Genomic DNA, 27,372 nt, shown 5'->3' with positions numbered 1-27,372 from the left:
AAAGCTGAATGTAGATAGTTTAAAAGTTGTTGATAGACAGTAGATAGTTTAAAAGTTGTTGATAGACAACTAGTTTAATAGATAGTTTAATGATAGTTTAAAAGTAGACCGTTTAAAAGTTGAAGGTAAATAATTTAAAAGTTGTTGACAGACTGGAAGTTGAATGAATGTTGATATTCAAATAGTTTAATGGCTGTGTATAGGTAGATATTTGACGATAACTGAAAGTTGGAATGGCTCTAATGTTTGCTAGCAGTTATGCTAAGATTTTTAATTCTGTTAACCATGCTACTTAGCTAATGTTTTATAGCAGTGCTAACAATGCTAACATGCTAACCATGTTACTTAGCTAACTTAACTAACATTTTCTAGTAGTTTTGCTAAACATGCTAACTATGGTAACAATGTTAACATGCTAACTATGTTAACCATGTTACTTAGCTAACTTAGCTAATCATTTTTAGCAGTTTTGCTAAAAATACTAACTAGCATGCTAACATGCTAGCATGCTAACTATGCTAACCATGTTACTTAGCTAACTTAGCTAATCATTTTTAGCAGTTTTGTTAAAAATGCTAACTAGCATGTTAACATGCTAACTATGTTAACCATGTTACTTAGCTAACTTAGCTAATCATTTTTAACAGTTATGCTAACTATGCTAACTAGCATGTTAATATGCTATCATGCTAACATGTTAGCATGCTAACTATGCTAACCATGTTACTTAGCTAACTTAGCTAATCATTTTTAGCAGTTTTGTTAAAAATGATAACTAGCATGTTAACATGCTAACTATGTTAACCATGTTACTTAGCTAACTTAGCTAATCATTTTTAATAGTTATGCTAACTATGCTAACTAGCATGTTAACATGCTATCATGCTAACATGTTACCATGCTAACTATGCTAACCATGTGACTTAGCGAACCTAGCTAATCATTTTTAACAGTTTTGCTAAAAATGCTAACAATGTTAGCCATGCTAACTTTGCTAACCATGCTAACTAGCTACAGTAGGTAGGAGTCATAGTTGATGAAAAGTGTTGACATAGTTGATGACAAGTTAAAAGTTGTTGATAGACAGCTAGTGAATATATATAGTTTAAAAGTTTAAAAGTTGAATTGTAGATAGTTTAAAAGTTGTTGATAGACAGCTAGTTTAATAGATAGATAGTTTAATGATAGATTAGGAAACTATCTGGGTTTATGCTTAATGCGGAAAAAGTGGTAAGCGGAATAATAATAAGAAGTTGCCTAGGAAGAACAGTACAGTGCATTTTCATGCACTGTAATAAGAAACATAAGTTGTTGCCTAGGAAGAACAGTACAGTGCATTTTCATGCACTGTAATAATAATAATAAGAAGTTGCCTAGGAAGAACAGTACAGTGCATTTTCATGCACTGTAATAACAAGAGAAAGAAAGGATGCCAACAGCAAGCAGAGAAAGAGGACAAAAATAGAGTATGAGAGGAAGGATAGGAGGAGTAGAGCAGAGAGAGGCCTGCTCTACACCTCAAGAGGGTGAGTGCAGGAGAAGGAGAGGAGACCTAAAGACCTGTTCTTGCCACTCTCCTTCCACCAATTGCAATCTCTCTAGCAGAGCTCTGGTTTTAACTGCTTGCGACCTGTGAATGGTGTAATGCTTGCGGTATCACCTTTGCCACACAGAGAGCCAGGCTCATTGATAATGGTATTGATGTCACTGTGTGTGTGTGTGTACGTGTGTGTGAGAAAGGGGTGCGGGGTGTTAGTTACTGACCGCGGGCACCAGGAGCTTCTTAACCTCCTCGACGGCTCTCCTCATCTTGATCTCGGCGCGAGTCTGTGTGTCCTCCACTGTGATGAGCACATGCAGATCCTCATTCAGGTGCTCCCAGTTAGGCTTGCCTCTGTTCTGCTCCTCCTGAGAGAGAGAGAGAGAGAGAGAGAGAGAGAGAGAGAGAGAGAGAGAGAGAGAGAGAGAAAGAGAGAGAGACATGAGTGAGTGAACAATGTGGCTTTCCCCATGACGGCACGCACACACGCACGCACAAACAAACAAGCGAGAGAAAGACGGCAGGTCTTCGTAACAAGAGAAATGACAGTAGGATACTATTTTTTTCTCCCTCTCCCCTTCCCCCTTTTGCCTTTATTCTTTCACTGCCTCATTTCCTCTTCTCTGAGTGCTGGTCTGCGGTTGATATGGACTGGGAGGGACAGAGGCCGCCTCTTCTGCCTCTCCAGAATAGATCAGCACATCAAACGCAGACAGTGCTGGCCCTGAGGCAATTAAGAGCTGCAGACGACTTAAAGGGCCCATTCACATACACAGAGAGAGAACAATAGAAGTGAGAAAAAGAGTGTGTGTTTGAGGGTTGCTTTAAGGGGCCGTTTACACGAAACCGCCGGGTGAATTTTCTCTTACCGCTTTCACACCTTTTAACGACACCGGCAAGAAAAAACCTTGCGTGTACACACAGAGGTGTAACCGGCTAAATGTGCTGTAGTGCATATGCCAGACCAGTCGATGGCTCCGCTGTGCAGAAGCTTCACGATAATTTCGCGTGAATCTCATAGAAGAAAACATTGTTGAAACAGTTTGTTAAGCCAGAGAATGTCTAATAAGGGCTCTGGTTAAGCAGTCGCATGAAATAAGGAGACTACAGACAATTCGGTTTTCAATTCAACTGTTAAACTAATAAAGTTCATTTTCAAGGTATGTGACTGCTATGTGAAATTTCAAATGCTTAGCCTACACATTGCATTAGGTCTGAGCACCACTGGAGAAAACACAAACATGCAGTAAGCTAATGTTTAATTAAGTTAAGCTAACGTGTGCTTCTAACTTAGCCACTAAAGGCTGATAGGTTACATTGTGCACATAAATCATGACAGGGGAAAGAAAAAAAAATTAATATGATAAATAAATGGTTTGTTTTGACAAGCAGCATGTCAGGTCGAGTGCCGTGGCTGAGTTGAGAGGTGGGGCTGTGTCGTCATAAAGTTGCCGGCTTCGCACCTACAGGCGTCTACACGGCGAAAGTTAGCCGGCGGTTTCAAAAGTTCCCACTTCGGAAGCCGGTTTCAAAAGCTATCAGTTTCAGTCTCCTAAACTGCCGGCGTTGTGTACACGCAAGGCGTAACCGTTAACAAAACCTCACCGGTTTCACAAAAACCGGCGTAGTGTAAACGGCACCTAAGACTACCACATACATCTCTCTCTCTATCAGGGTGCTTGCTCTTTTTCCAAATTAAAATTCCAGACTTTTCCCAGACTTTTTTAAAACTGGATTTTTTTTTCTCAAGACCTTAACTTTATGTAGCCTACTTGTATACTTGTGTGCCTACTTCCTAGGTTGAGATTGTAGGCTACCAACTGTGTTTATTAGAAATTACATTTTTATATATAGCAGCTGTCATAAACTGCACATAAAGCATTCATGACTGTTTCATGAGACATGACTCAACATTCATACCAAACCTTTCATGAATGTGGAAGACAGAACGACGAAACCTTGTCAAAATAAAAGTCCATCAATCGCAAAGTAGCATTGCCGTTTTTGTAAATATTTCATGAATATCTTATGAAGTCTACATTGAATGTCACTTTACTATACAAGTTGTGAAGTATTTGTAATCACGGAGTTTAACACTGGGAGGCAAACTAGCCTACATTCGACTTGTATTTGTGTAACCTGGAATGGTTGGACATTCCCAGTAGCAAAAGATGAGAAATTATCTGCAAAGGTTACATCATAAAACAAATACATTTTTATGAAACAAAAATTATTTGCTTGACCATGTTCTGTGTTTTTGGCACTGGACTAGCCCATTGACTCAGATGTGACATGGTCAGGTAAGAGGTTTGGAACAAAAACGGCAATGCTGCTTTGCGATTGATGGACTTTTATTTTGACGAGTTGTCGTCGTTCTGTCTTCCACATTCATGAAAGGTTTGGTATGAATGTTGAGTCATGTCTCATGAAACCATATGCATGAAACAGTCATGAATGCTTTATGTGAAGTTAATGACAGCTGCTATGAATGTGTTAAGAACTCACCCGTCAAGTAAAGTGTTACCAAACTATCTATAAAAAAACATGAATGGATGGATGAATGTATGTAGAATTCAGTCTCACTCACTCATCTCATTTTTTCTGTCCTTGACATGACTGAACTTATCTTTATGTTATCTCATTTTAACTTCTGAACAAGCTGTTTCACAACACTCACAAAAGTGCATACATTTGACCTAGCGCACTTGGTTAGAACAAAAAATAAACTGCACAGTATGGCAAAGACTCTAATTTTTAATTTAATTTAACTTCAAATCCAGCCATAAATTCAAAAACACGCAACGACCCATTTCTGTTGACCAGGCTAGCTATGTGTCAATAGACCTCAGCAGTGACAAAAAGGTGCCAGACTAGGCTAAGCAAGCGTTGATTGGATATCATTCCATTAGGCTAATACAGTAGGCTACGTGACCAGTTATATTTTATAGTTTTATAGCCTACCTTCCTATTTCTCATTTCACAATGCCTTTGAGCATACTGTAAGATTCTACCATACATTTTTTCCATACTTTATAAAGACTTTCACACAAAATTCAAGACTTTTCAAGGTCTGGAAAACAGCAGTGTTGGGAGTAATGCGTTACAAAGTAACGCGTTACTGTAATTCCACTACTTTTAGTGGTAACGAGCATGTAACAAAGTATTTTTGTAAATCCAGTAACGCAATTACAATTACTAAAATTTCAAAGAGTTCGTTACTTGCGTTACTCTGTTGATCTTGAATGAACGACTGCAGACAGATGCACATTTGCTGCTTTGTCTCCCGACCTTAGCTGTGTTTCCAGCGATTGTGTTTCATGTTTAGATTGGAGATGCATTATTTACAGTTAATAGGAGCCTCCTCGCATTCCTCCTTATTTCGGATTTATGCTAAAACACAAGAGTGCATTACGCTACAATTTAAATGGGCATCTTAAAAGCCTTTTCCCTTTCGTTTCCATCTTGTAAGCTCCACTAAAGTAAAAGCGCATTGTTGTTTATCTCCGCTCTTTTTCGCCTATTGCACAAAAGCCTCGTTATATCAATTTCTCATTCTTACAACATAGCCACGCCACAACACAAATAGGCTACGGTAGCCTATATATAGCCTTGGCACAAGCAAGCACACGTTTAACTCGAGAGGAAAATGCAGATTTCACTTACCAGATAAAGAAACCTCCAAATAGCCTACCGTACGTAACAGCGACTTGAGTTATTTGCACAGTAGGCTATGTTTACATCGGAATTGACGTCCATGGTGTTATGGATTCATTTGTCTGCGACGGAACATGCAACTTCTCTCTGTAACACCTTATCCGATGGAGAGAAACCTTCTGCATAGTGCGCGACAATCCCAAACTCTCGGATGCATTAAAACTTATTTCGGTAGGTCAGCACTTGTGCAGCGCAGGCTTTTCCCAAACTGGTGGTGCTTAAAATGCTATATAATACAACTGTGTTCAAAGCAGGATGACGATAACCTAAGGTAATGTGTGTGTGAGCAGACAATAACTGCTTTGAAAATAGGCCATTTAACATTGTTTCACATTACATCCCATTGAACGAATTCCATGTAGCCTACAGAAGGATTGCAATAATAATGATAATAATAACTTATTACTATATTGCAGAATTCAGTGTTAGTGCACCACCATGCATACTAGAAGGCCAGCAGTAGGCAGTGTACTGTACATATCTATCAAACCACCTAGATGGTGAGGGTGGCGCAAAACAAGGTCAGGGAGGCCATGCATTGTAGAATGTTTTGTGGTCGGAAAAAGTTTGAGAACTAATGCACAAGGCTATTGATTTGAAGGGCCGTTGAAACTACAATAAATAGGTCCAAAAATTAGGTTTATTGTGTGTGTGACTGTTCAGTACTGTTCATATTGACATTTTAAAAGCAGACTTAAAAGTAACTCAAAAGTTACTTTCTCTAGTAACTAATTACTTTTGATATACAGTAATTGGTAACGTAATTGAATTACTTTTGAAAGAAGTAACTAGTAACTGTAACTAATTACTAATTTTCAGTAACTTGCCCAACACTGGAAAACAGTGTTTCAAAATTCCATTCTTATTAAGACTTTCACGGTCAGCCATGTTCTTTGTTTATATCAAACATTGTTCACCTGGAAAGCTTTGAGATCGGACCTCCTGAGCTCCAAGTGGGATACATTGGACCTCCCAGCTGTCTGGAATGAGGCATTAGTTGTTTTGATTGTTTTGGTGTTTTATGAACAGGGAGGGGAGCATCTAGATGATCTAAGCCATCTATCTTAACGGAGTAAAACATGCATACTTTGGTAAATAATTCTCCTCCCCTTCGATTCCCATCCAGCATGAAAACAAAGTAGTCCAGTCCAATTATCTAGCCGAGATAAGCAGTAGCTCTGTGCATGTTTCAGATATGGTGTGTGTCTGTGTACGCGTGAGCAAAAACTCTGCATAGTGAGGGTTTCTTTGACAATGTGTTTGCACTTTAGTACTGCAGAAGAGAGGACTGGTCATGACCGTGAGGACAGGATATCTATTAAAGGTTTTGCATGAACTCCTTTCAGGTGCTAAAATGTCTGCAGCTGGAGGGGAAAGAAAAAAATTCACTGGCTCTGGGAGAAGAAAAAAATTATAATAAAAAAAGACGGAGGTTCTAGGTGCTCTGGCCTGCGCCTCAAATGAAAGTTAAGTGGCACTGCACCGTTACATTCAGGGCCGTTAAAGACCCAGAGCTTTATTCAAGCGGGGGTTGGGGACTCTATTTAGAGTGGTTCCATTCATGCAAGAGCATGGTACAAATGCTGTCCATCGCTCAACTCCCCAAGCTTCGCAAAGAAAGGTTCTGAACGCGTATTGGAAACGCAGGCTATACCTTTACTTAAGAAACATCATAAGGGAACCTTTTTAAATGTGCACTGATTCGATCCACTCACAAAAACCAGGCTGAAAGAGCCTTTATGCAGATATCAGGAGAGTACTACAGGCTATTGCCTCATTCAAGGAAAAATCTTCAACCAAAATGGGTATATTAAAAATAAAAAAAACCTGCCTATTAAGAGACATAGTCAATTTTAAATTAAACACATCCTTTAGGCTACATGGGCAGTTAATAAAAAAAAAAATCACTCAGAAGGAAAGCATACCTCTCTCTGCATGTGTGTGTGTGTGTGTGTGTGTGTGTGTGTGTGTGTGTGTGTGTGTGTGTGAAAGCAGCAGCTCGCAGCTGAGACTTGAGGAATTGCAGACAGAGGAATTGCCAAATCTCATGTTCTTCACCAATATGTCATCAAAACACCCTCCTTATTCACTGTGAGGCAATTCTCCAGGGGTTAACTTGGGGAAATAGGGACATTTTCAGGTGAGAGGCAGCTATTGTTGATTAATAAAATGTTAGCTCATTGCAGCCCTGACACGGCTCCCACACCCACAGTGCAGTCATTTTGCAGGGCAGACTGGGTAATTCAGGTGTATTCTGGGAATAAACAAGAGGACTTTTTACGGACGAGTGTTTTGTGCTGATCAGCAAGGGGCCAACCGGACTATCACACACCACCTCCTTTTCCTGTGCTGGTTGCCATGACACTACTCTCTACAATGCAATCACAAAGGTGTGATTGTATGCATGCACCATCACATACACAAAAATACAAAGTGTGTGTGGCTATGCCCCGTTTCACCTCTGGCTTTCTTCCTCATGACCAGAATGTGTCAGCAACACACACACACACACACACACACACACACACACCTGTACGTTGGCACAATGGTGGTTCGGCAGATACCGCCACAATAATATGAGCTGCTTTCAGACATGTCCTCCGAAGTATATGCGGATCTTTGTCAAACGGATGTCTGACCCTTCAGGTGATTCAAATATGATACTTACATGCGGACATTATGCGGTCATATGTGTGAACGACAGCGACGCACATGAACAGAATCTCTGTGTGGTTGAACAGGTTGAACGTGGCTGAACACGAACATGAACAGAATCTCTGCATGTTCTTCGCTTCGTTCAGACATGAGCTCATTTATATAATGTCCGTTGGAAATACTAGGACGGGAGAAGTGTAACAACTAGCTAAGCTCGGAGTTCCAAATGTCTGGTTATGTTGTTCAGATATACGGCCCAACCGCTTGATATCCGCAGAACATGCAGACTTATACTGTCTGAAAGCAGCTATGGAAAGCACCCCCCACCCTCACACCCCAGTCTCTCTGTTTGTGCGTTGTGCGCGCGCATGTGTGTGTGTGTTAAAAGGGAGTCTATTTAACCAGGCCTGTTTCACCCTGTCTATGGCCGCAGGCTAGAAAAAGCCAGCCTGCAGTAGAGTGTTACGACCCCACCCCCCACTACTTCACACACACAAACAAAAAGCAAGGTCAGTCATCTTCTCTGAGGCAATCAAATGACATGGAAAAATGGCAAGTGCACATACATGACATTCTGGGAGAGCCTGCGAACAGAGTGAGGATTTTGTTTATGGAAATGCGAAACAACCACCAACGTGCCTGCCCGTAATCAGCACAGTAAAACATCACCGTTGTGAGGATGCACATAAAAGCATTCTTTCTCTCCCTCTCTTTTAATACATCTCTGATCCTTACACTCAGGCAATATTTCCAACATGTGGCTTTGCCATGTAAACCATCTATTTGCTGGAGCTAAATCCTTACTCAAGGCTATGCTCTTAACATGTAGGTCTGGCACAGCAACTACAGTTTAAATAAAAACAACAGCCGAGAGACCATATGCGAGTTTAATTCCACCCAAGCCACTCTGATCTGTGCTGTCAGCTCAGCTGAATTGTAGAGAAAAAAATAAAATGAAAATAAAAATAAAAGGGCGAGTTCCAATAAGCGAGTTCCACTCCGCTGCCAGGTCTCTAACAGTCAGCTGCCGTTGCATTTAAATCTTGCAGAGTTAAAAATACCACCGCCAGACCGGCCACAAACACACACACTGTCCAGCTGTCTCTCCAGCTATCAGTCAGTCAAACGAGAACTGGGGGTCCTGAGCTGACACCTGTTTGGACCCAGGTGATCCCCTCTGAAGCGTGAGGTGGGTGCAATACCCAGCCCTCACCTGGGGAGGTAGCAGAGAGCTGACAAAGGTAGCTGGAATCCCCTCATTTTCCATCATACAGGGAGCCCGAGTCAAGACCATGTGCATATAAATTCTATGTTTATGTTCATGATTATGGAGTTTAGCAGACACTTTTGTCCAAAGCAACTTAAAATTACATTAATGTATTACATTAACAACAAATTAACAAATTCATATCAATACTATGTGTTGGAGATGCACTGATTGATCGGCTGGTAACCGGAATTGGATAATTTTCATGTGATCGGCCATGTCCGGCGACCAGCCGGTCAGTCTGATACATGACTATTTTATGCCGGTCAAATGCACTCGCACGCCACACTTGAAACATCACCCAGCTGTGTTTGCAAGGAGAAAGCAAGGCTAGCAAAGCTACCAACACACAGGGCTGGATGTACAAAGAAAGCGCTAATACTGAGTGTTTCTATGTGCAGAAAGCGAACGCTGTGCTTTGCCATATGGCGTGGAATTTACTAAACCGTCCCTGCCACCTCTATAATGCAAATTGCGTGCCCACAGCTGAACCACAAGCACAGTTGAATGAAGTTAACCGATTGCAACATTAAAAAGAATCAAAGTTTAGCGATCATACATGATAAGATGGCAACAAGCAGCAACATACAGAGTAGGCCTATTAGTTCTAACCCCCCCCCCCCGCCAGTCAAAACAAAAATACTCTGCACATAGACTAGGGCTATGACTTGGTACCCTTGTCTAGCAGATTGGGAAGTGGATGTTGTGAAAGTGAAAATATGATATCAGAAAGGCAAACAAAAGTTAAAGTTGCTTTTGACATAGTAGCCTACAAAAGTTTCTCTAATTGACACATTTAACCGGGATTTGGATTACACCTGCTTTTAACAGGTGAGTTTTTCACCTGTTTTCAAACATATGGCGGAGTAGCCTACCTAATCAATCGCTATTAGCAATTATCCTGCCTTGTTTCCGCGATACTCCCACTTTTCCTTCGTCATCCCATACATGCATGCATCCATGCATATGAAAATATGTTCCATGGCAGCATGTTCAAATGGATCATGAAAAATCATGTCAAAATTGTTTTTGTGTTTTTAGTTGGATATTGGATGTAAGAAAAAGAAAATGGTTGTTCCATAACACAGTGTATTTAGTCCTGTGTCAATGTCCCAAACTGGGAAGCATTATGGTTTGATACTGCAGCTGAAGTTAGACTTGAAAAAGAATCTGTCTGTTCACCTATTCCATTTTTTAACAGCCATTCCATTATTGAAAAGCTGATTGAGTCCTTATTTGCCAAAACTATAAAATAAACTTTACACAATGGGTCTTTACAAAGTATTGTGTTACCATTTCATGGCTTCTGCTGATAAAACAAATAGTAGTAGTAACAAATAGAACTTGAAAGTTTCAAATGTTGCATAGCAACATATTACTTGTAGAGTTTCACCTTCAATGAAGTTCTTTTGCAATAAGCAAAGCAACTACACATAAAATGATATTAAATATGTGAATCAGAAGCACAAAACCCGCTGCCATTGACAGTGATCATTATATTTTTGAATAATAATAATAATAATAATAATAATAATAATAATAATAATAATAATAATAATAATAATAATAATAATAATAATAATAAATAAATAAATAAATAAATAAATATAATAATCTCCAGATTTATACAGATTTAACAGATCTCTGAATGTTGGGAAGGCTCATTCATGCGAATGGAACTTTCTGCAGCACTCTGAAGCGGTATAATAAAGACTAATTAAAAATTGACAGAATACCAGTAACCATGAATATACAAATCCCCCCCTCTAAGGAAAAATGTATTGAGAAACAAGGTAAACAGGTCTCTATCTACCTAGCCCGCAAGACAGTTTTGTGGGGCTCCTTGGTTCATTTAGATTTTTAATAAGATTGTGGTAGAGGTTTATTAAAATGACTGACAATAACAATAACTCTGGTATGGATGGCCAACAGCTAGCACTGGCAGTATTTTTTATGAAAAGCTTAACTAGTAAAAAATCAGTAGTCGTGAAACCCCTCATGGGAGGTTGTATAAAAGGGGCTAAAATCCACGACCAAAATGAAAATTCAAAGTCAGCTTGCACTTCGCATGAGCAAGTCTACTCAGTGTTTTCCATACATTGACTTATTTGTGGCGGCCCACTACAATATCAACATTGACCACCACACAATGATTATCAATGTTGTACTATTTCAATTGGATGGAATTCTTTCATTGTAGAGCTATGTGCACCTTTGTAAAGCCTCTACTTGTTTCCCTGTCTCTCTATGAACCTACATGCATATTTATAGCCAACATTAATAATCCTGCAAGGCATAGAAGACTAAAAGGCTAAATTGTGTTTAAATCTGGTTAGCATCATAACCTTGCTGCGCTAATTTGTTAAAAACTTTTGCATTCAAGGTAATTCTGCAAACCGACCACCACAAATATAATTAAATTCTGTGGGAAACACTGCTACTAGTGCTTGTAGTTCAAATATAACATTGAAGCTTTCTTTGGAGAATTAAAAGCCACCTGCCCAAATGTACATCTGGAGATGGGCAAGAGAGGCCAGTTTCTTTACTGCAAGAATGCAATGCCTATCACAGAAACAATGTTCCAGAGTAACCTTGTGATGAAACACACAAAAAAGTGTCCTGCCAGTCTGCCTCTGAGGGCCTTCAAACAACAATCGTCTTCTCTTCTCACACAGCTGTTCCCTCCCCCCCTCACTTGCTCCCACCACCCACCCATCTCTCTGATCATACATTGCTTGCTGTTTGTAATAGTTGATGAAACAAGCCTCTGTTTCTCATTTGATCTCATGACTGTGTCTGTGTGTGTGTGTGTGTGTGTTGCCTTCTTGGCTGCAGTGATCAGAGAGCACAGAGATGAGCAGGAGCAGGTTAGTCCCTTTTCATTAGTAATATAGTAGCACTGTGGACACATTCAGAGACGGCGACAACACTGGTCTCAATCTCCGCAGTGCAAATGAGTTTAGCATTAAAAATGAATAATGAAATGGCATGTGAGGCATGGCAGAATGAATTAGCCTCGCATGCACTATAAGACTGGGTTTGGTTGAGTTCCAATTGCTATTGTGGGAAAGGTCCGATCGGGAGAAAAAGGCAGGAGATGCCTGTGGAGTGAAGTGGTCCGGTTATTGGGAACTGTGGGAGCACCTCCATCAGTAGAGAGGTGTGTGCGTGTGCGTGTGTGTGTGTGGCAGGGCTTCAGGGAGCAGATGGAGGATGTATCAGGGGAATGAATGATGTCACATTGTGAGCTTGGAGAGTTCGGCTCCCTCCAGGACCCACCATTACATAACATTTCAGTGCGAACCTGGCCCTGGTGTCTGGGCCTTGGTCATCCTCCCATCCTCTCCCCTCATCTCCTCGCCTCTCATCTCACCTTCTAATCTCTGATGCGCTCTTTCTACGTCTACACCACTATATCATTCCCTGATCTCTCTTTCTCTTTAGTCCTTTCACCTCTCTCGCTCACCTCATCTTTCGCTCCCTAGACCTCCCCGATTTAGCCCAGGTTCATCATCCTCCATAGCCGCTTCCCTCTCTTCCTCCCTCCCTCCCTCTGGGAAGAGGCAGCTGAATTATTGAGAGCATGAAAACGCAACAGCTAATGGATCCTGAATAAACAGACTGCCTCATACCCATAAGCCTGCCCAATTCCCTCTCTCTGTGTCTGCCAAGGTCCCACACTGCCGGGCCTGAAAACTGGAGACTCCCAGCTTGCAGTATTAGAACTGCTTTAGAACATTAGAACCATCTTGTAGAGTCTCTATTTGAATGCTCTGCCTGTTACATATCTTGGCCCTACAGTCTAAGAGCCAGGCAGATAGACTCCATCTTACAGTAGATTGTGGTCAGTCAAAACTGAACTGAAATGTTTGCACCTCATGGGACATAAATAGCAATAGTTTAAAGTTACTGTAAAATTACATAATAATATCTCCTAGTAACATTACACTGTCAAAACAGTGAATATCCAGCATGATTTAATGTGATATGAATAACAGATGAGAAAAAAAAAACACTTCCAGTTAAACGATAGGATGAAAGCTACCACTATCCGACAATACATAGCCAAGCTGAGTGCACAGGGGTCAAAAGCCAGCTTGAACCATGTCTGCTGAGGAGGGTTAAGGCCATTTGGCTCAGGGCCCTGGGGTGCTGGCTTAGAGGCAAAGGGAGATTCGGAAACAAGCCATGAAGCTGGAAAAACTCACATTTCTAGGATTTGGGTTCCGCAGGGAATACTAGAACGTCCGCTGCTGTTCTGAGCCTTATTTCTGCAGATGGGAAATACTGTAGGACCCTCCGGGCAGATAACAGTGAGAGAGAGAGAGAGAGAGAGAGTGTGTGTGTGTGTGTGTGTGTGTGTGTGTGTGTGTGCGTCTTGTCAAAGGATAAAAAACACTTCTCCAGTCTTAGCTATGCAAATGCCCCATTAAAGGACCACTCCTACAAATTAATTCGAGAGGGGAGTGGAGAGAGGGAGAGGAGGGGGAAGGGTGAGCAGACTTACTACATGTGTAAAATCTCATCAAATATACACATCAGTCTCCAAAAGGGGAAAACAAAATCTGTAATCCATGTTCTGGATTTTGAGGTCATTATTAATTTATCTGAAAAAATGATTTGGACTATGCTATGTTTAATGAGAGCTCTTGGAAAAGCTGTCCACACCATATGGTGATGTTTCCGTGCGTGTGTGCAAGAGACAGTTCAGCGCGGACTTGACTCTTTAGGAATCCACACACACCACATGCGAAAGGCACATACATAGCTTACAGACCAGCCGTCTGCTTGTCAGTTTAGAGGTGACTTTCCAACCACTATACTTCACCCTACTCTGTGTGGCTGAGTGTGTGTGTGTGTGTGTGTATGTGTTGACACCAACTGCCACAGAGGACTCATATCTGTGTGCTGAAATGCATTCAGGTTTTTGGAATGGGTTGTGGTTTGTTTGTTATCAGGTTGTTTGACTAGCTGGCGTCTTAAGTAGCAATTCTGCGACACATGCTCTCTGTACATTGGGCTAGCTCTTAGTTAGATTATGACCAGGTTTTTGGGATGAGGTGTTTGACGGTTATCAGGTAGCTAATTGAACAAGGTTTCAGCAAGCCACGTCTCCCTCTCGAGACCTCTGGGTCAGAAGCAGTCAGTCCTCCAGTGTGCTCACCTTCTTCTTGTCCCGCATGGAGCTCTTGCCCCGCACCATGATCTTGCAGCCGGTCTCCGCTTCCAGCTGCTTGGCTGTCAAGCCACGAGGACCCAGGATCCTTCCCACAAAGTTGTACTGAGAGAGATAGTGAGAGAGAAGGAGAGGGGGAGAGGAGGGTTAGATGGTTAGATGTCTTTATATATACACACAGATTCAGATAGAAGTTGTGCTGTACAGAAACAGAGGTAGAAAGGAAGAAGGGTCTTTAGACACAAGGAAGAAAAGATGCCTGAATGTGTACGAGTATGAATGTGTGCATCCATAAATACCGCAATTATAACTCCCCCCAAACTGGTTTAACTAGTGCATGAGCATTGTCTGGAATGGTTGCTATGCGAGGGTGTGACACTCACACAGGACTGTCCATTCCTTGACCTTTAATGCCCTCATATATGCCTGCCAGCGAGCCTGACTCTAAAAGGGGCGTGAGCAGTAAACACTTGCTCTGTTTCCAGCGACAGTGCCAGGGCTGTGCCTGCCAACCATGCGGGCAGATAAGGGGTTGAGTGGGGGGAGGGAGGGGGCAGGCCAGTAAGGAGAGGTCCACAGAGAGCTGGACATAAAGGAACGCCCCCTTCTCTCTCAGGTGCCTCGGATGTTAAGGGCAGGAAAGGAGACAGTGAGTGACAATGAGAGATTTGAAAAGAGAACCTCCTCTATTGAGTTGAGCTGTTGAGTGTGCATGTGTGTGTTTGCATGTGTGCGTTTCGGTGTTGTGTGTGTGAGTGTGTGTGCGTGAGTGTGTGTGTGTGGTTGGGGGGGGGGGAGGGGCACTCGTGAGCCAGGGGCTTGGGCGGCTGTGCTCCGAGAGCGAGTGCATTTACCCCCCTAATCCCCCCTCTCAGCAACACTCCTGCCCGGATCAACTGTAAATATGTCCAAATAATCCACCAAACACCCCTGTTGTTCTCAACAGCACTGGTTGGCTGCTGATTTCATTATTTGCTTTTTTATTTGTTCATCTGTTATGTCTGCCCACAAACACAACTAAGCTGTAACATGGTTCATAAGCAGTAGAGGTCCTTGTTGCTCCTGACAACAACCGAGGGGATAAGACAACTAGGTGATGACTGGAACGAGCCATTTAGCTTTTAACAACTCCAAATCCCGCTCTTTCACACACACTGTTCATTATTTCCCTGCCAATAAGACTCCCTCATAAAAAAAAACTTTACTTTACTAGAAATGTAGCTGTTAGCCTCACATGCTAACATCTAGCAGAAGCCAATGCTCATGGCAGTCTGCTGGAGCTCAGTGGTCACCGCTCTGATGGGCCAGCCCTGACTACCCCACACCTGGTGATAAACATGCAAGAGAGGCAAAGGGAGGGAGAGATAGCTGAGGAGAGGGAGAGATCAGAGGGATGGATGGGCATAGTCAGAGAAAAGAGGGAGAGATAGATGGAGAAAGAACGATTGGCAGGATGTGAGCGAGAGAGAAGGAGTGGGGAAAGGAGCGATAGGAAGCATAAGAGAGGAGAGAGATGGACAGAGAGAGGGAGGAGGGGGGGGGGGGTGAAGGAGGAAGCCAGGGGGCAGAGTGGGCAGATGAGGCTGGCATCTGCATCAGCGAGTGGCACGAGTGACCATGCAGGCGTGGGTGGTGGTGGTGGTGGTGGTAGTTGTCATGTCCAGAAAGGATCTGTTGTGACAGTTTTACTACACTCAGATTCACATTGAGGAGAGGGAAAGACAGAGAGGAATGGGGAGAACGAGTAGGGGGCAGAGTGAAACACAGGGTGCATGGATAGGGAGCTGTCTAGTTTCATCAGTCCTCAACTGCAGAGGTCCACACACACACAAACACACAATCACGCACACCCTATGGTGCTGCTGCCATGCTGCTATGACGTCACCAGCAGCAGACTCAGAGTCATGTCAGAGAGAGCTCCTCCACCACCTCCGGCAACACACACACACACCTCCTTCCTCTGCTATTTTCTTTTGTCTGTAAGGAACACACCAGCACATGCACACACACACATGCCCACACCTAAATGCAGCAACTCCTCTCTTCTCTCCCACTTGTGTTCTCTCGCCCCCTCACCAGAGTACACGATCCCTAGCCTGACGTAGTCATACTCAATTCTAGTCAGAATATGAGTCTGATACTGCTCCATTGGGACGTAATTATGGGGCGTGTTTCAACCGATACAGGGGGGGGGGAATGCCTCTGCACTCAATTGGATAGACCTAACCAATCAGAGCAACAAAGTAGCTTACCGTGAGGTGTAGGAAGAAAACACACAAACCATCCTTCTTCTCCTATATCCCCTACGTTTTTAAAAATAATTCTGTTGAACAGTGATATGCTACAAACATGTTAAACAGCTGGGAAAGGCTGTCGCAAATCCCTCAAACAGGTGGTCAATCAGAGATTTCAAACGAACGAGGGAATATGTCGCAATGCAACAGCGTTTTTTCCCTTGATGAAAGTGAAACCACGAGTTTTCCCACATCTCAACTTTGGCCAAAGTTTTCAGAAATAATCATTTTCAGTGATACAACCTCATTAAATAATATGAATTTTCCATATGGGGTCTTAAAAGCCATGTATCCTTCTAGCAACAGCGTTTTTGTTTCAAACAAAAGCCTAATCTAAGCGTGCTCAGATGAAGTGATAGACCAGGTGCTGTTGCTCACCTGTCCATCATCGTAAAGCCTGATTTGATTGGTCCGCCCGATATAGGGCCAGCATACTTCCACCACAATGAAGCAATGCCAGACCGAACTTCCCGACCTCAAATGTTGTGTGCGGGACTAAGTCCGGAATGGCACCCAGGCTACACAATCCCCTTCCTAGCCCTCCCTCAGCAGTATAAACACACTCACACTCCTGTCTTTTTCTCACCTCTGTAGCACTGGGGCTAATGCGTGTGTGTGTGTGTGTGTGTGTGTGTGTGTGTGTCATACAGTCTATGCATAGCTGCAGTCTAATGTTTACACCCATCTACAGTATTCCCTATTCCCACAGATAAAAAAAACACACATTCTGGTTGGTCCACTCACACCACTTGCCAAGACAACCTCTCCTCAGTAAAAGAGCCTCTAACTGGAACCCTGACCTCAGTTGCACCTCCTTCAGTGTCTCGGCCGTCAGCTGTCCGGCCAGCTCTCTACTACTGCAGCAGTCTCGTGACCATTAGGACATTAATATGGAGACGGCATCCTCTCTCCCGCGCTCTCGTCCCGTCCCTCAGCGCTCCCTCACCTCTCCTCCTCCCCTTCATCTGAGCACTCACACAGCTAGATGAGAGAGCAGATTCTTCTCTTTCTGCCACAGATCTGTTGATGCTGATTGGACGTGACGGCGAGCAGGGCCAACTGGAGAGAGGGGAAATTGCTCACTTTGAATACTGGAACCAGAGCATAATTACTGCCAGAAGGCCCAGCTGCCTCCCTCTCCCTCTCCTTTACCTTTACTTCTCTTTCCCCTCTTCCCCCTTCTTCCCCCATTCTTCACCCCCATCTCTTAATCTATCCATCTCTCACTTATTTCCTACCTCTGAACACTCCTCCTACCTCTCTTCCTTCCTTACCTCGTTTCATTTATCTCTTTCCCCATCCCCCCCCCTCTATCTTTACATTTTTACCCTCAGACTCCTTTACAGTTCCATCTCTTCTTGCCTTGATGTAGTCCACCTAAAAGGACTCAGACAATGCTGTATGTAGGTTTCTATATCTAAATCCAGAGTGCAACTTGCAATTTACAAGCGATCAGCGAGCCTTTCAGTGACACCAAATAAACAGGTACAAGACAACACACACACACACAGACTAGACTTGCATCGTGCTTCAAACGAAGAAACATGCCCAACAGTTAAGGACATATTTCTTGTCTTTCTCTCTCTCTCTCTGTGTGTGTGTGTGTGTGTGTGTATATGTGTGTGTGCGCATGAGCTTGCAAGAGAGAGAAAGTGAGGGACTAAGTGCATTAAGGAGAGCACGCTGAGTGACGACAGCAGCTGCTGTTTAAGAGGGTGCTTCACACACACACCCAGGCTCCATTTCCTCTGGTTGGCTGGCGGATAAGAGAGTAAGCTACGCTACGCCGCTCTACATTAGACAGCCCCTGGACCTCCGCCTTCACTCCAGGCTGCACACAATACATCAGCCTCCATCTCACTCCCTCCATCCCACCCCATCTCTCCCTCCATTTCTCCCTCCCACTCTGTCCATCTCACTCCCTCTCTTTCTGTCCATATCTCTCTTTTCCCTCTTGATCTCTCTCCCTCCATTTCACCTCCTTTCCTCTTCTCTCCTCTTACTCGCTCCTCTTCTTTCCCAGACAGCCCATATATCAGACTATTCTCGTCTGCCTCTCCACTGAAGGTGCGAGCGCACAGAGAGAGAGAGAGAGAGAGAGAGAAAAAAAAAGAGAGAGAGAGAGAGAGAGATAGAGATAGAGATAGAGATAGAGATAGAGATAGAGACACAAAGACAGACAAAGACAAACACACACAGAGGCAAAGTGTTTTGTGAAAAAAGCTTGGGGCATAAAAAACGTACAAACAAAACCAGACACACTCATACAGTCACTGAGAAGGTCTGGGCAAATGCGCGGTTGGTGGAGAAGGTCAAGATGGCTTGTTGGACCGCTAGTCTGCAGGTCTAAAACATGAGGGCGTGCCACCCCCCCCCCCCCTCACACACACACACACACACACACACACACACACACACACACACACACACACTGTTCTGGTCTTCTGGACATGCACATTATCCATCTTATGCAGCACATCCCTATTTTTTTCTGTTCACCTCAAATGAAACCTGACATTTCAAATTATATACACACAGAGACAGCGAGAGAGGGAGGCTACACAACAAGACACCGTCAGCAATTCCATGAAATCCAGCCGAGTGACCCTACTTGCCTGGGGAGCAGTGAAAGGTCAGGGGTCACAGGCTCTTCAGTGCTCCCTTTCAGCACAAGGTCAAAGGTTAACAGGCCTGACTGCAGAGGGGCACCAGGGGAGGATGGGTAAAAAAAGATGTGCGTGAGCGTGCACAAGTGTGTGGGTTATGTGAGAGCATGTGTACGAGTATGTCTGTATGTTTACTTGCCTCTATGTGTCTGTGTGCATACTATGTATGGATGTATGTGCATTTGTGTGTATGTGCTTATGCAAATGAGTGAGTGGGAGTGCATACGCACATACATATTTGTGAGGTTATGTGTGTGTTTGTAGCGTGTGTGCGTTCAAGAGCACTCCACCTCTACCAGGGGTGCCAGTTAATCCAGTGGTGGGTAGTGTATATGTAAAGTTGACTAAAACAGGTATTAAACAATACTTTTTTGGTGATTTATTGTACTCTTACAATGAAAACAATGAGGGAAAAATCCAACCTTAAAGGGAATGGACTAAGATGGCAATGGCAGAAGCTTGATTTTGTGTTCAGTAAACCCTTGTTGGTTTGATCTGAACATGTGTTTTGGTTCATTGACCTGATGACTGATCTAATTATGACCCACTTTTAGTGTCTTGGCAGAGATTGACAGATTAAATTGACACCTCAATAAGGTTTCCAAGGCAATTGGGAATAAACCAGTCCCACAATATCACAGGCCCTCAATCATAATTCTAATTAGGCATGGGGTTCTTTTCACTATAGTCATTCTTCTAGGTATGCCAAATCCAGCTAAAGTGTTTCTTGCCAAAGAGTGCAATTATCATTTCATCTGACAATAGAGCATGATTCCAGACAAGGTCACTATAGCATCCAGTAACTCCTGCCATTTATATTTGTAATTAATGTGTGTCTGTGTGTGTGTGTGTGTGTGTGTGTGTGCTCTCTAAAGCAGGCTCCCAGGCCAGACTCAGTCTGTGCTCCTGCTGCTCATCTCAAATATGGAGGGATAAACCCCCTTCAACACACACACACACACACACACTTCCCAGCTGCCTTTACTGCCGCTTCTTCACACACACACAGACAAATTAATGCACACCAGTGACCTTACATTCCCATACACACACCAATGAACTTGTATTCAAACACACACACAGAGACTTCAACATACTTTCTTTAAATCTTTCCAACACACACACAGGACAGAGCTGGGGCCTCACAGGATGGGGTTTAAGAGTGACATTAAAGGGCTTTGTTTACGCCCTTATCAGCACCCTGCAGACGGAGACAGGAGGCCAAAGGGGGACGGCTGTGTGAGAGTGTCAAAACAATCTTCTAAGCAGGATAGCCTTGTCCAAGCCTACACACACACACACACACACACACACACACACACACACACACACACACACACACACACACACATGGTAGATGATCGTATGTCAGTATGGCTCTCTTTATTAATCACAAGTCATGACTCCAGAGCCTGAAGTCACCCACATGACCACACTGGAGGTCACTAGGAGAGGACACAGGTTAAAACTCTCTGCGTGCAGATGTATACGCATCTGTGGAGTATGCTCTCTCAGTGTGTGTGTGTGTATCCTTGAGCAGAGCCTTAAGCAGAATATGTATCACTTTTGCCACATACAGAATGTGTTCTCCCGGCCTTTTCCACTAAACCAGATCTAGAGTATTCACACTCTCTTTTTATGTCCAATTCCCTCAGCCTCTCTGTTGCATATGCATCTGCTCCTTCATCAGTTTATCTCTTTCTCTCAAAGCATTTCTCTCCTCAGTCCATTTCTTTGACTTCTGTGTTTCAATCTCTCAGTCTCTCCCACACACGCACGCACGCATGCGCACACACATGCACACACTCATCTTCTACTTTGAATCATATTTCAAACTCCTCCATACCCCCACCCCACCTGACCCTGGTGGTGGTAATCACTTTCTGAATGTTTGGATTTCGCCATTAGGCTAATTCATCTCAGACAGGGCAAGAACTTCAATACCTCTCAGCAAATCATTCAATTAATCTCAGTTCTCTCTCCTTGACTCCCTTCCTGTCTGCCCATCATCATCCTTTATTACAGAGAGAGAGAGAGAGAGAGAGAGAGAGAGAGAGAGAGAGAGAGAGAGAGAGAGAGAGAGAGAGAGAGAGAGAGAGAGAGAGAGAGAGAGAGAGAGAGAGAGAGAGAGAGAGAGAGAGAGAGATGGGTATATATAGATGTGTGTGTGTGAGTTTGATAGCGCGAGAAGTGCGAGTTGCCCTCTCTGGCCCTGAGCTGACTGCAGCCTATTGCCAATTAACCTGTGTTAAGTAATGCACTTCTGCACTGGACGCTGTGCTGTCCTCTGGCTCCTCTGAAATAACCTGACCCAGGCTGCAGGTCTCCAGGGACCGCCCCGCTCACTACCCAGCTCACACATCAAATTAAAACTGACGGACACTCTCTGCAGACACACCGGGACCACTCCAGTAGAACTCCGAGCTATTATCCAAACAGACTACACTACCAGTCAAAAGTTTGGAGACACTTAGAAATTTCCATTCCACTCCATTATAGCTGAGATCATTTGCATTGTTTTTGTAATCAGGGCAGCAGTTTTCATATTACATGGTGTGCTTACATAATTACAAAAGGGTTTTTTGACTGTATAAAGAAATGACTGATCTTTAATGCAATATCTTTAATGAGCAATATACATTGCCCATTATCAGCAACCATTCATCCAATGTTGCAAAGGCACATTTTGTTTACTAATCTGATATCATTTTAAAAGGTTAACTGAGAAAACATCAGTTTTCTGGACAGCTTTTTTGTCATTCCGATTAATCTATTTCGATTGAAAAAAACGTGCCGTCAGTTTAGATGGCTTGTGTTTTATTCCAATCAGGTGCTCTCAAGCGCTTTAGAATCTTTGATCAGAATAGCCGTCGTTGCCTACTTTTCATTGAGAAGACGCAGCAGTCAATTCGAAGGACCGTGTACATGCTGTTCAATCGGAACAGGAACAGACTACATCACCTCTTTCATTCAATTAAAATTCTTTTTTTATTTATTTATTTATTTATTTATTTATTTTTTATGCCTTTATTGCGGATAGGATAGTGTAGAATGACAGGAAGTGAATGGGAGAGGGAGTCGGGGTGGGATCCGGAAAGGACCACGGGGCGGGAATCGAACCCGGGTCACCGGCGTACGGTGCAGTTGCCCCAGCCAGTTGCGCCACGGCCGGGGCCCTCATTCAATTAAAATTCTGATCAGATTAGGAATTTTCATTCCGATTGAGGTGTAGAATAGAATAGAAGTGTCCATGTAAACTGCCTATTGGAGAAAACTTTTGTAATTATGTAAGCACACCATGTAATCTCAAAACTGCTGCCCTAAGTAAAAAAACAATGCAACTGATCTCAGCTGGTATTATGTTTATAATGCAGTGGAATGGAAATGTCTAAGTGTCTCCAAACTTTTGACTGGTAGTGTATATTCAACAATGTCTGCGTCATTTCAAATGTTTTGATGTATGCAACAAGCTCCGCAACACCCTAGCAGATACACATTTGGTCTCATTTACATCATATTTTGTCGAGCAACATTGGTCACCTAAACTAGAAATCAACCTTTCATCCTCATCCTATGTTCACTTTCGTTCGCTTTAATGTGCTCCCCTGTGCTTACTGCTTTGTATAAAGAAGAGACAGACAAGAAAACGCTCGTCTTCCACACACACACCCACACAAATCGATAAATCGATAAAATCCTGTGTGAAATGATTTTGTAGTAGAGAGATACAAGTCATAACCAATCTGTCTACTTAAGGGGGGCCACTTAAGCGCGCCAAATAAGAGACTAATCAGCTCTGCAATGGGGAGGGGGGGGAAGGAGAGAGAGAGAGAGAGAGAGTAGTAAATAGTAAACAATAGTAAACAAAAGACTCCACAGTCTCTGAGCAGTAATATCTTAATGGAGCCCTGACTCCAAAAGGAAATAACTTCTACATTTTGAACAGATCCAACGCTGGACTCCGGCAGAGATCTCAATGCAGCCCAAGTTGAGAAGCCTGCATCACAGGAATGCCTGAGGTGTCTGACCGTGTTGTGTGCGTGCGTGTGAAAGAGACAGAGACACTGTTAAGTCAGGGGCCTTTAAGGTTACCAAGCATGCACGAATGGGATGTGAGATTGTAATATGTGAAAGTGCAGGTATGTGTGTGTGTCTGATAAAATTGACACGAACAAGTAAGTAAATGCAAGCTACTGTATGTGTGTGTGTGTATCCTTTGTGGTGGTGATCACAGAGGCGCTGATAAGGAGTGACGTGTGTGTCGTGTTCCATCCTCGTCTCTGGTCTGCGTCTGAAGCACGGCGGGACTTTAAAGAAGCTGAAATGCTCCCTTCAAAGAATCAATCTACCGGAGACCGATTTCCACCACAAAAGCAGCCCAGTCCTCCCTCCGTCCACACACATCACCCCATACATACATAAACACACAAACACACACTCCCCTTTCTCTGGCTTACCATACCACCGCATGAGCATCTAGCCCATAGCTCTCTCTTCCCATCTCTTCAACCTCACAAACAGACACAAACCTCCTTTCTCTCCCTCACACCCTCTTTCCATTCTTCCAGTCTCCCAGACAGACACACCCTGAACACACACACCCTGACTGATCATTTTCAGTAAGCATACTTGTCATCATTTCCTTCCAGCTATTTCTCAAAAAGAGGCTGATCGAAATTACCCCTTTCAACTACAAGTTTTAGGCCAAAGTCCAGAGGTCCCTCATCCCTCCTTTAACCCTACCCAGCACACACCTCCCTCAGTGGGGCTGCCTGACTTGGATGAGATGGAACTTGTCTCTTTAGCCCAGAGAGAGAGAGAGGCCGAGAGACATGAAAAAGGAGGAATCCAATCAGATGAGCTATGACACAGGTCCTTTGGGAGGAGAGTAATTACGCTGTAGGCTGAGACCAGGCATATAGAATCACCTTAGTCCTCCCCTCCTTCCTTTTCTTTTCATCCATCTTTCCCTCACTCTCCACTCCTCCAACTTTCCTACCCACCCTGCAAACTCCCCTGTCCTCTCTCAATTCAATTAAATTCAAATAGGGTTTTTGGAAATAACGCGCACTGATTCATGCTGCTTTTTTAAGCCCTGGCTTTTGCTGGCTTTTTAAGCCCCACACGACGCGCTCCTCCCCTCTGTGCACAGTCCACTCAAGCAGTTTTGTGTGTGTGTGTGTGTGTGTGTGTGTGTGTGTGTGTGTGTGTGTGTGTGTGCGCTTGTGCAGTCGGTAGCTTCATGAACCACACCGAACTTGTAACACATTCTCTGCTAAGTTAGTTATTATCACTGTCAATCAAGGCCACCAAATTACTCATGGCAAGAACTTATGGCAAGATGGCTAATCGAACGTTAGAACACGCTTGGTTTTTGCATGTTACAGCTTGTCTAATGGCTTCTACTAGTGCACGAGGATAACATTAGGCAAACGCGAACATTGGGGTTTCCTCCTTCAGTCCCAATGGTTTATGAAATGTATTTTCTAAGACCCAGGGGAGAAGCCTCTCTGTTAGCCTACATTTAAAGTTGTAAACTTATAAAACCTGTGGGGAAGCTAAACAGTCCGACCATCGTGATTTCTTTTTATATTAGCTATCCAGCTATTAATTAAGCAGAGAACCAAGAAAAGTTAGCTGAGAAGATGTAGGAGAAGAGAAAGAAAAGAGAAAGAGAGAGAGAGGAGGGGTAAACAAAAGAAGAGACCGTGATAGACAGAGGAAGATAAGAGAGGCACAGAAAATGCAATCAGTCACTTCCACCTCCCTTTCCTCAGGACTAATCACCATCAGGATGCAGTCAACACCTCTCAAACACAGACAGTCATAAACAGAACACACACACCCACTGGCTCATAGCACTCGGTCCACCACCGTCGGCTGGAATGCCACACTGGGCATTTAATTACCCACCTGCTTGGTCAGATGCATATAGACACAGACACACACACACCATAGACACACACAAAGACAACACAGGGGAGTGTATGTGTGTGTGTGATTGACAGCAAGCTGATGCAGCCTCCTCTCAGGTCTTCTCTCTCGGCAAGGCGCCTCTGAACATTTCACAGCCTGTTAAGCCAAGCTAAAAACACACGGCTGGGGAAAGACAAGCCGTTTGCCCCTCTGTGTGTGTGTCTACACAACTCCATATGCGCACACACACACACACACACACACACACACACACACAAAAAGCTAGCAGAGCAAAATAGAAAAAAACGGGACATTTCTTACTGAAAAGCATAAAAATGCCACAGTTGCCAGCACGATATGACAGAATCAGACTGATCGTCATGGGGGAGAAGACAAACACAAGAATGGAGGGGGAAAAAAATCTGGAAGTCATTTGTGCTGCTTGATTGGAGCCATTGCGCTTCAAAAGCCTCTGTAATAACCTGCAAATTAAGACTGCGAGAGCCCCCCCACCCCACACACACGCTTCCATCCTCATAAACGCTGCAGACAACAAGATGAATCAACATCTAGTGAGCATCAGCAAACAGTGGTGTCTGGCGCAGTGGCTTTTCTCCCCAGAGAGCTAGCCTTGTGTTTCAGCGTTTCAGGGGACCAAGCATAAAAAGCATTACCAGGGGAGCACTTCCTGCAGAACAAGATTGTGGTTCGTCAGAGTTGCGAGCACTTCAGCACCAGCACCAGCACAGCATACAGGGACAGACTATGTTCTGCCTCGTGCCTCTGGCAGTAACATACTGGTGCTTGAGCAAAGCTCAAAAATTAAAGATCTAGGAAAAACAGATAGTGGATCAGACCGAGGTTTCACTCACCACTACACCTATTCACTTTAAAGCTGATACACACATCAACATTTTGAGCAATGTAGCTGGGCTATGTTCCTGAGTATGTGCTTCTAGCACATTCACATTGATATTGAGCAACATTTTGTTCTGGAGCATCAGTAGGCAAATTATCATCATGAACACATGGAAGTGGTTATGACGGTGCTCAGCAACATTACTCAGAAAGTCACCTTAAGAGACACCTAACCTAGTCAAATCGGCCCAAAATCAAAATCAGAGAAATCACAGGACTTAAGGTTCTCAGCCTTACTAGGTTTGGTTAAATCATTAATGAAGCGAAGCAGCGATGAAAATTGACTCTTATTCACAGCTTGGTTAAGGAGGCGCTCCCAAATCACATGAGTGTGAAGACTGATGAGAGGTGGACGGGTAAACAATGAGTGTTGCCCTGACCCCTGTACTACGGCTTGGCCATGTGGCCTGACTATTGCAGCAGGGTTATAGCAATGAGTCGGTGCTGCGCTATAGCAGGAGCTCACTCACGCTGGCGTGTTTTCTTCATTAATATCATCAGAGAGTGGGCAGAGGGAGAGCGTGAGGAGAGAAGAGGAAGAGGAGAAGATGGAGGGGAGTGGTAAAAAACAAAAACAACTCCTTTAAAGTGAAGCTTTTCACAGCTGTGAAGGCCTGCTGCCTAAACACAACCTTTAACCCTGGATCCTGTTTCAACACCTCAGCATAGAGCATAATGGGAGCAGAAAAAAAAACTCTAAAAGCTACAGGGGATACATAGCAGAAAATATAGAAAATATAAAATGAGTGAGTCAGGTGTGTGTGTGTGTGTGTTACACGCTAGTGTGCAGGTAGGCATTGGGTTGCCTCAAGGTCGCAGGAAATGACACATTAAACGGGCGTCCTGCTTCTCCAAGGACAGGCCGCGCCTAATTAGAGATGGATTTATCTGATTGGCTGGCTCTCCTGATGCTGCAACCTCTGCCACGGCACACTGGAGACCCCTCACTCACACACGCACACACACAGGCAGCTGTGAACCTGTGTGGCTCCTGGCGGGGAATTAGAGCAGAGGCGCGTTGGCAGGACGAGTTATTTTTGTGAAATTGACATGCTGCACTGCAGCGAGGGAGCAGCACAATCTAATTACGCAGAGGAGAGATGGGGGGGGGGGGGGGCGGCATTCACGGAGGAAAATGGCTGACAGAGAAGGTGAGAAACAGAGGTAAAGAGAGACATGGATAGAAAGAACCAGATGAGAGCGAGGGATGAGAGTGGGCGACTGAG

General features: G+C 43.7%; 1 protein-coding gene across 3 annotated transcripts in view; it reads right to left on the bottom strand.

Annotated features, from left to right (window-relative positions):
* Positions 1–27,372, bottom strand: part of qkia (QKI, KH domain containing, RNA binding a) — a 101,079-nt gene that overhangs the window by 39,272 nt on the left and 34,435 nt on the right. For all 3 annotated transcript variants that reach the window (XM_076299776.1, XM_076299778.1, XM_076299777.1), the window contains exons 3-4: positions 14,341–14,457; positions 1,765–1,908 (exon numbers count right to left, since the gene is read on the bottom strand). In XM_076299776.1, the coding sequence (XP_076155891.1) occupies positions 1,765–1,908; positions 14,341–14,457 (261 nt within the window). The remainder of the gene's footprint in view (positions 1–1,764; positions 1,909–14,340; positions 14,458–27,372) is intronic.

This window comes from Alosa pseudoharengus, unplaced genomic scaffold, assembly GCF_046254945.1.
Source record: "Alosa pseudoharengus isolate Yale_2024_CS ecotype anadromous, Long Island Sound unplaced genomic scaffold, YU_APseudo_1.1 YU_APseudo_1.1_scf_22, whole genome shotgun sequence".
Lineage (NCBI taxonomy): Eukaryota > Metazoa > Chordata > Actinopteri > Clupeiformes > Clupeidae > Alosa > Alosa pseudoharengus.
This window is presented reverse-complemented; position numbering and strand designations above follow the sequence as displayed.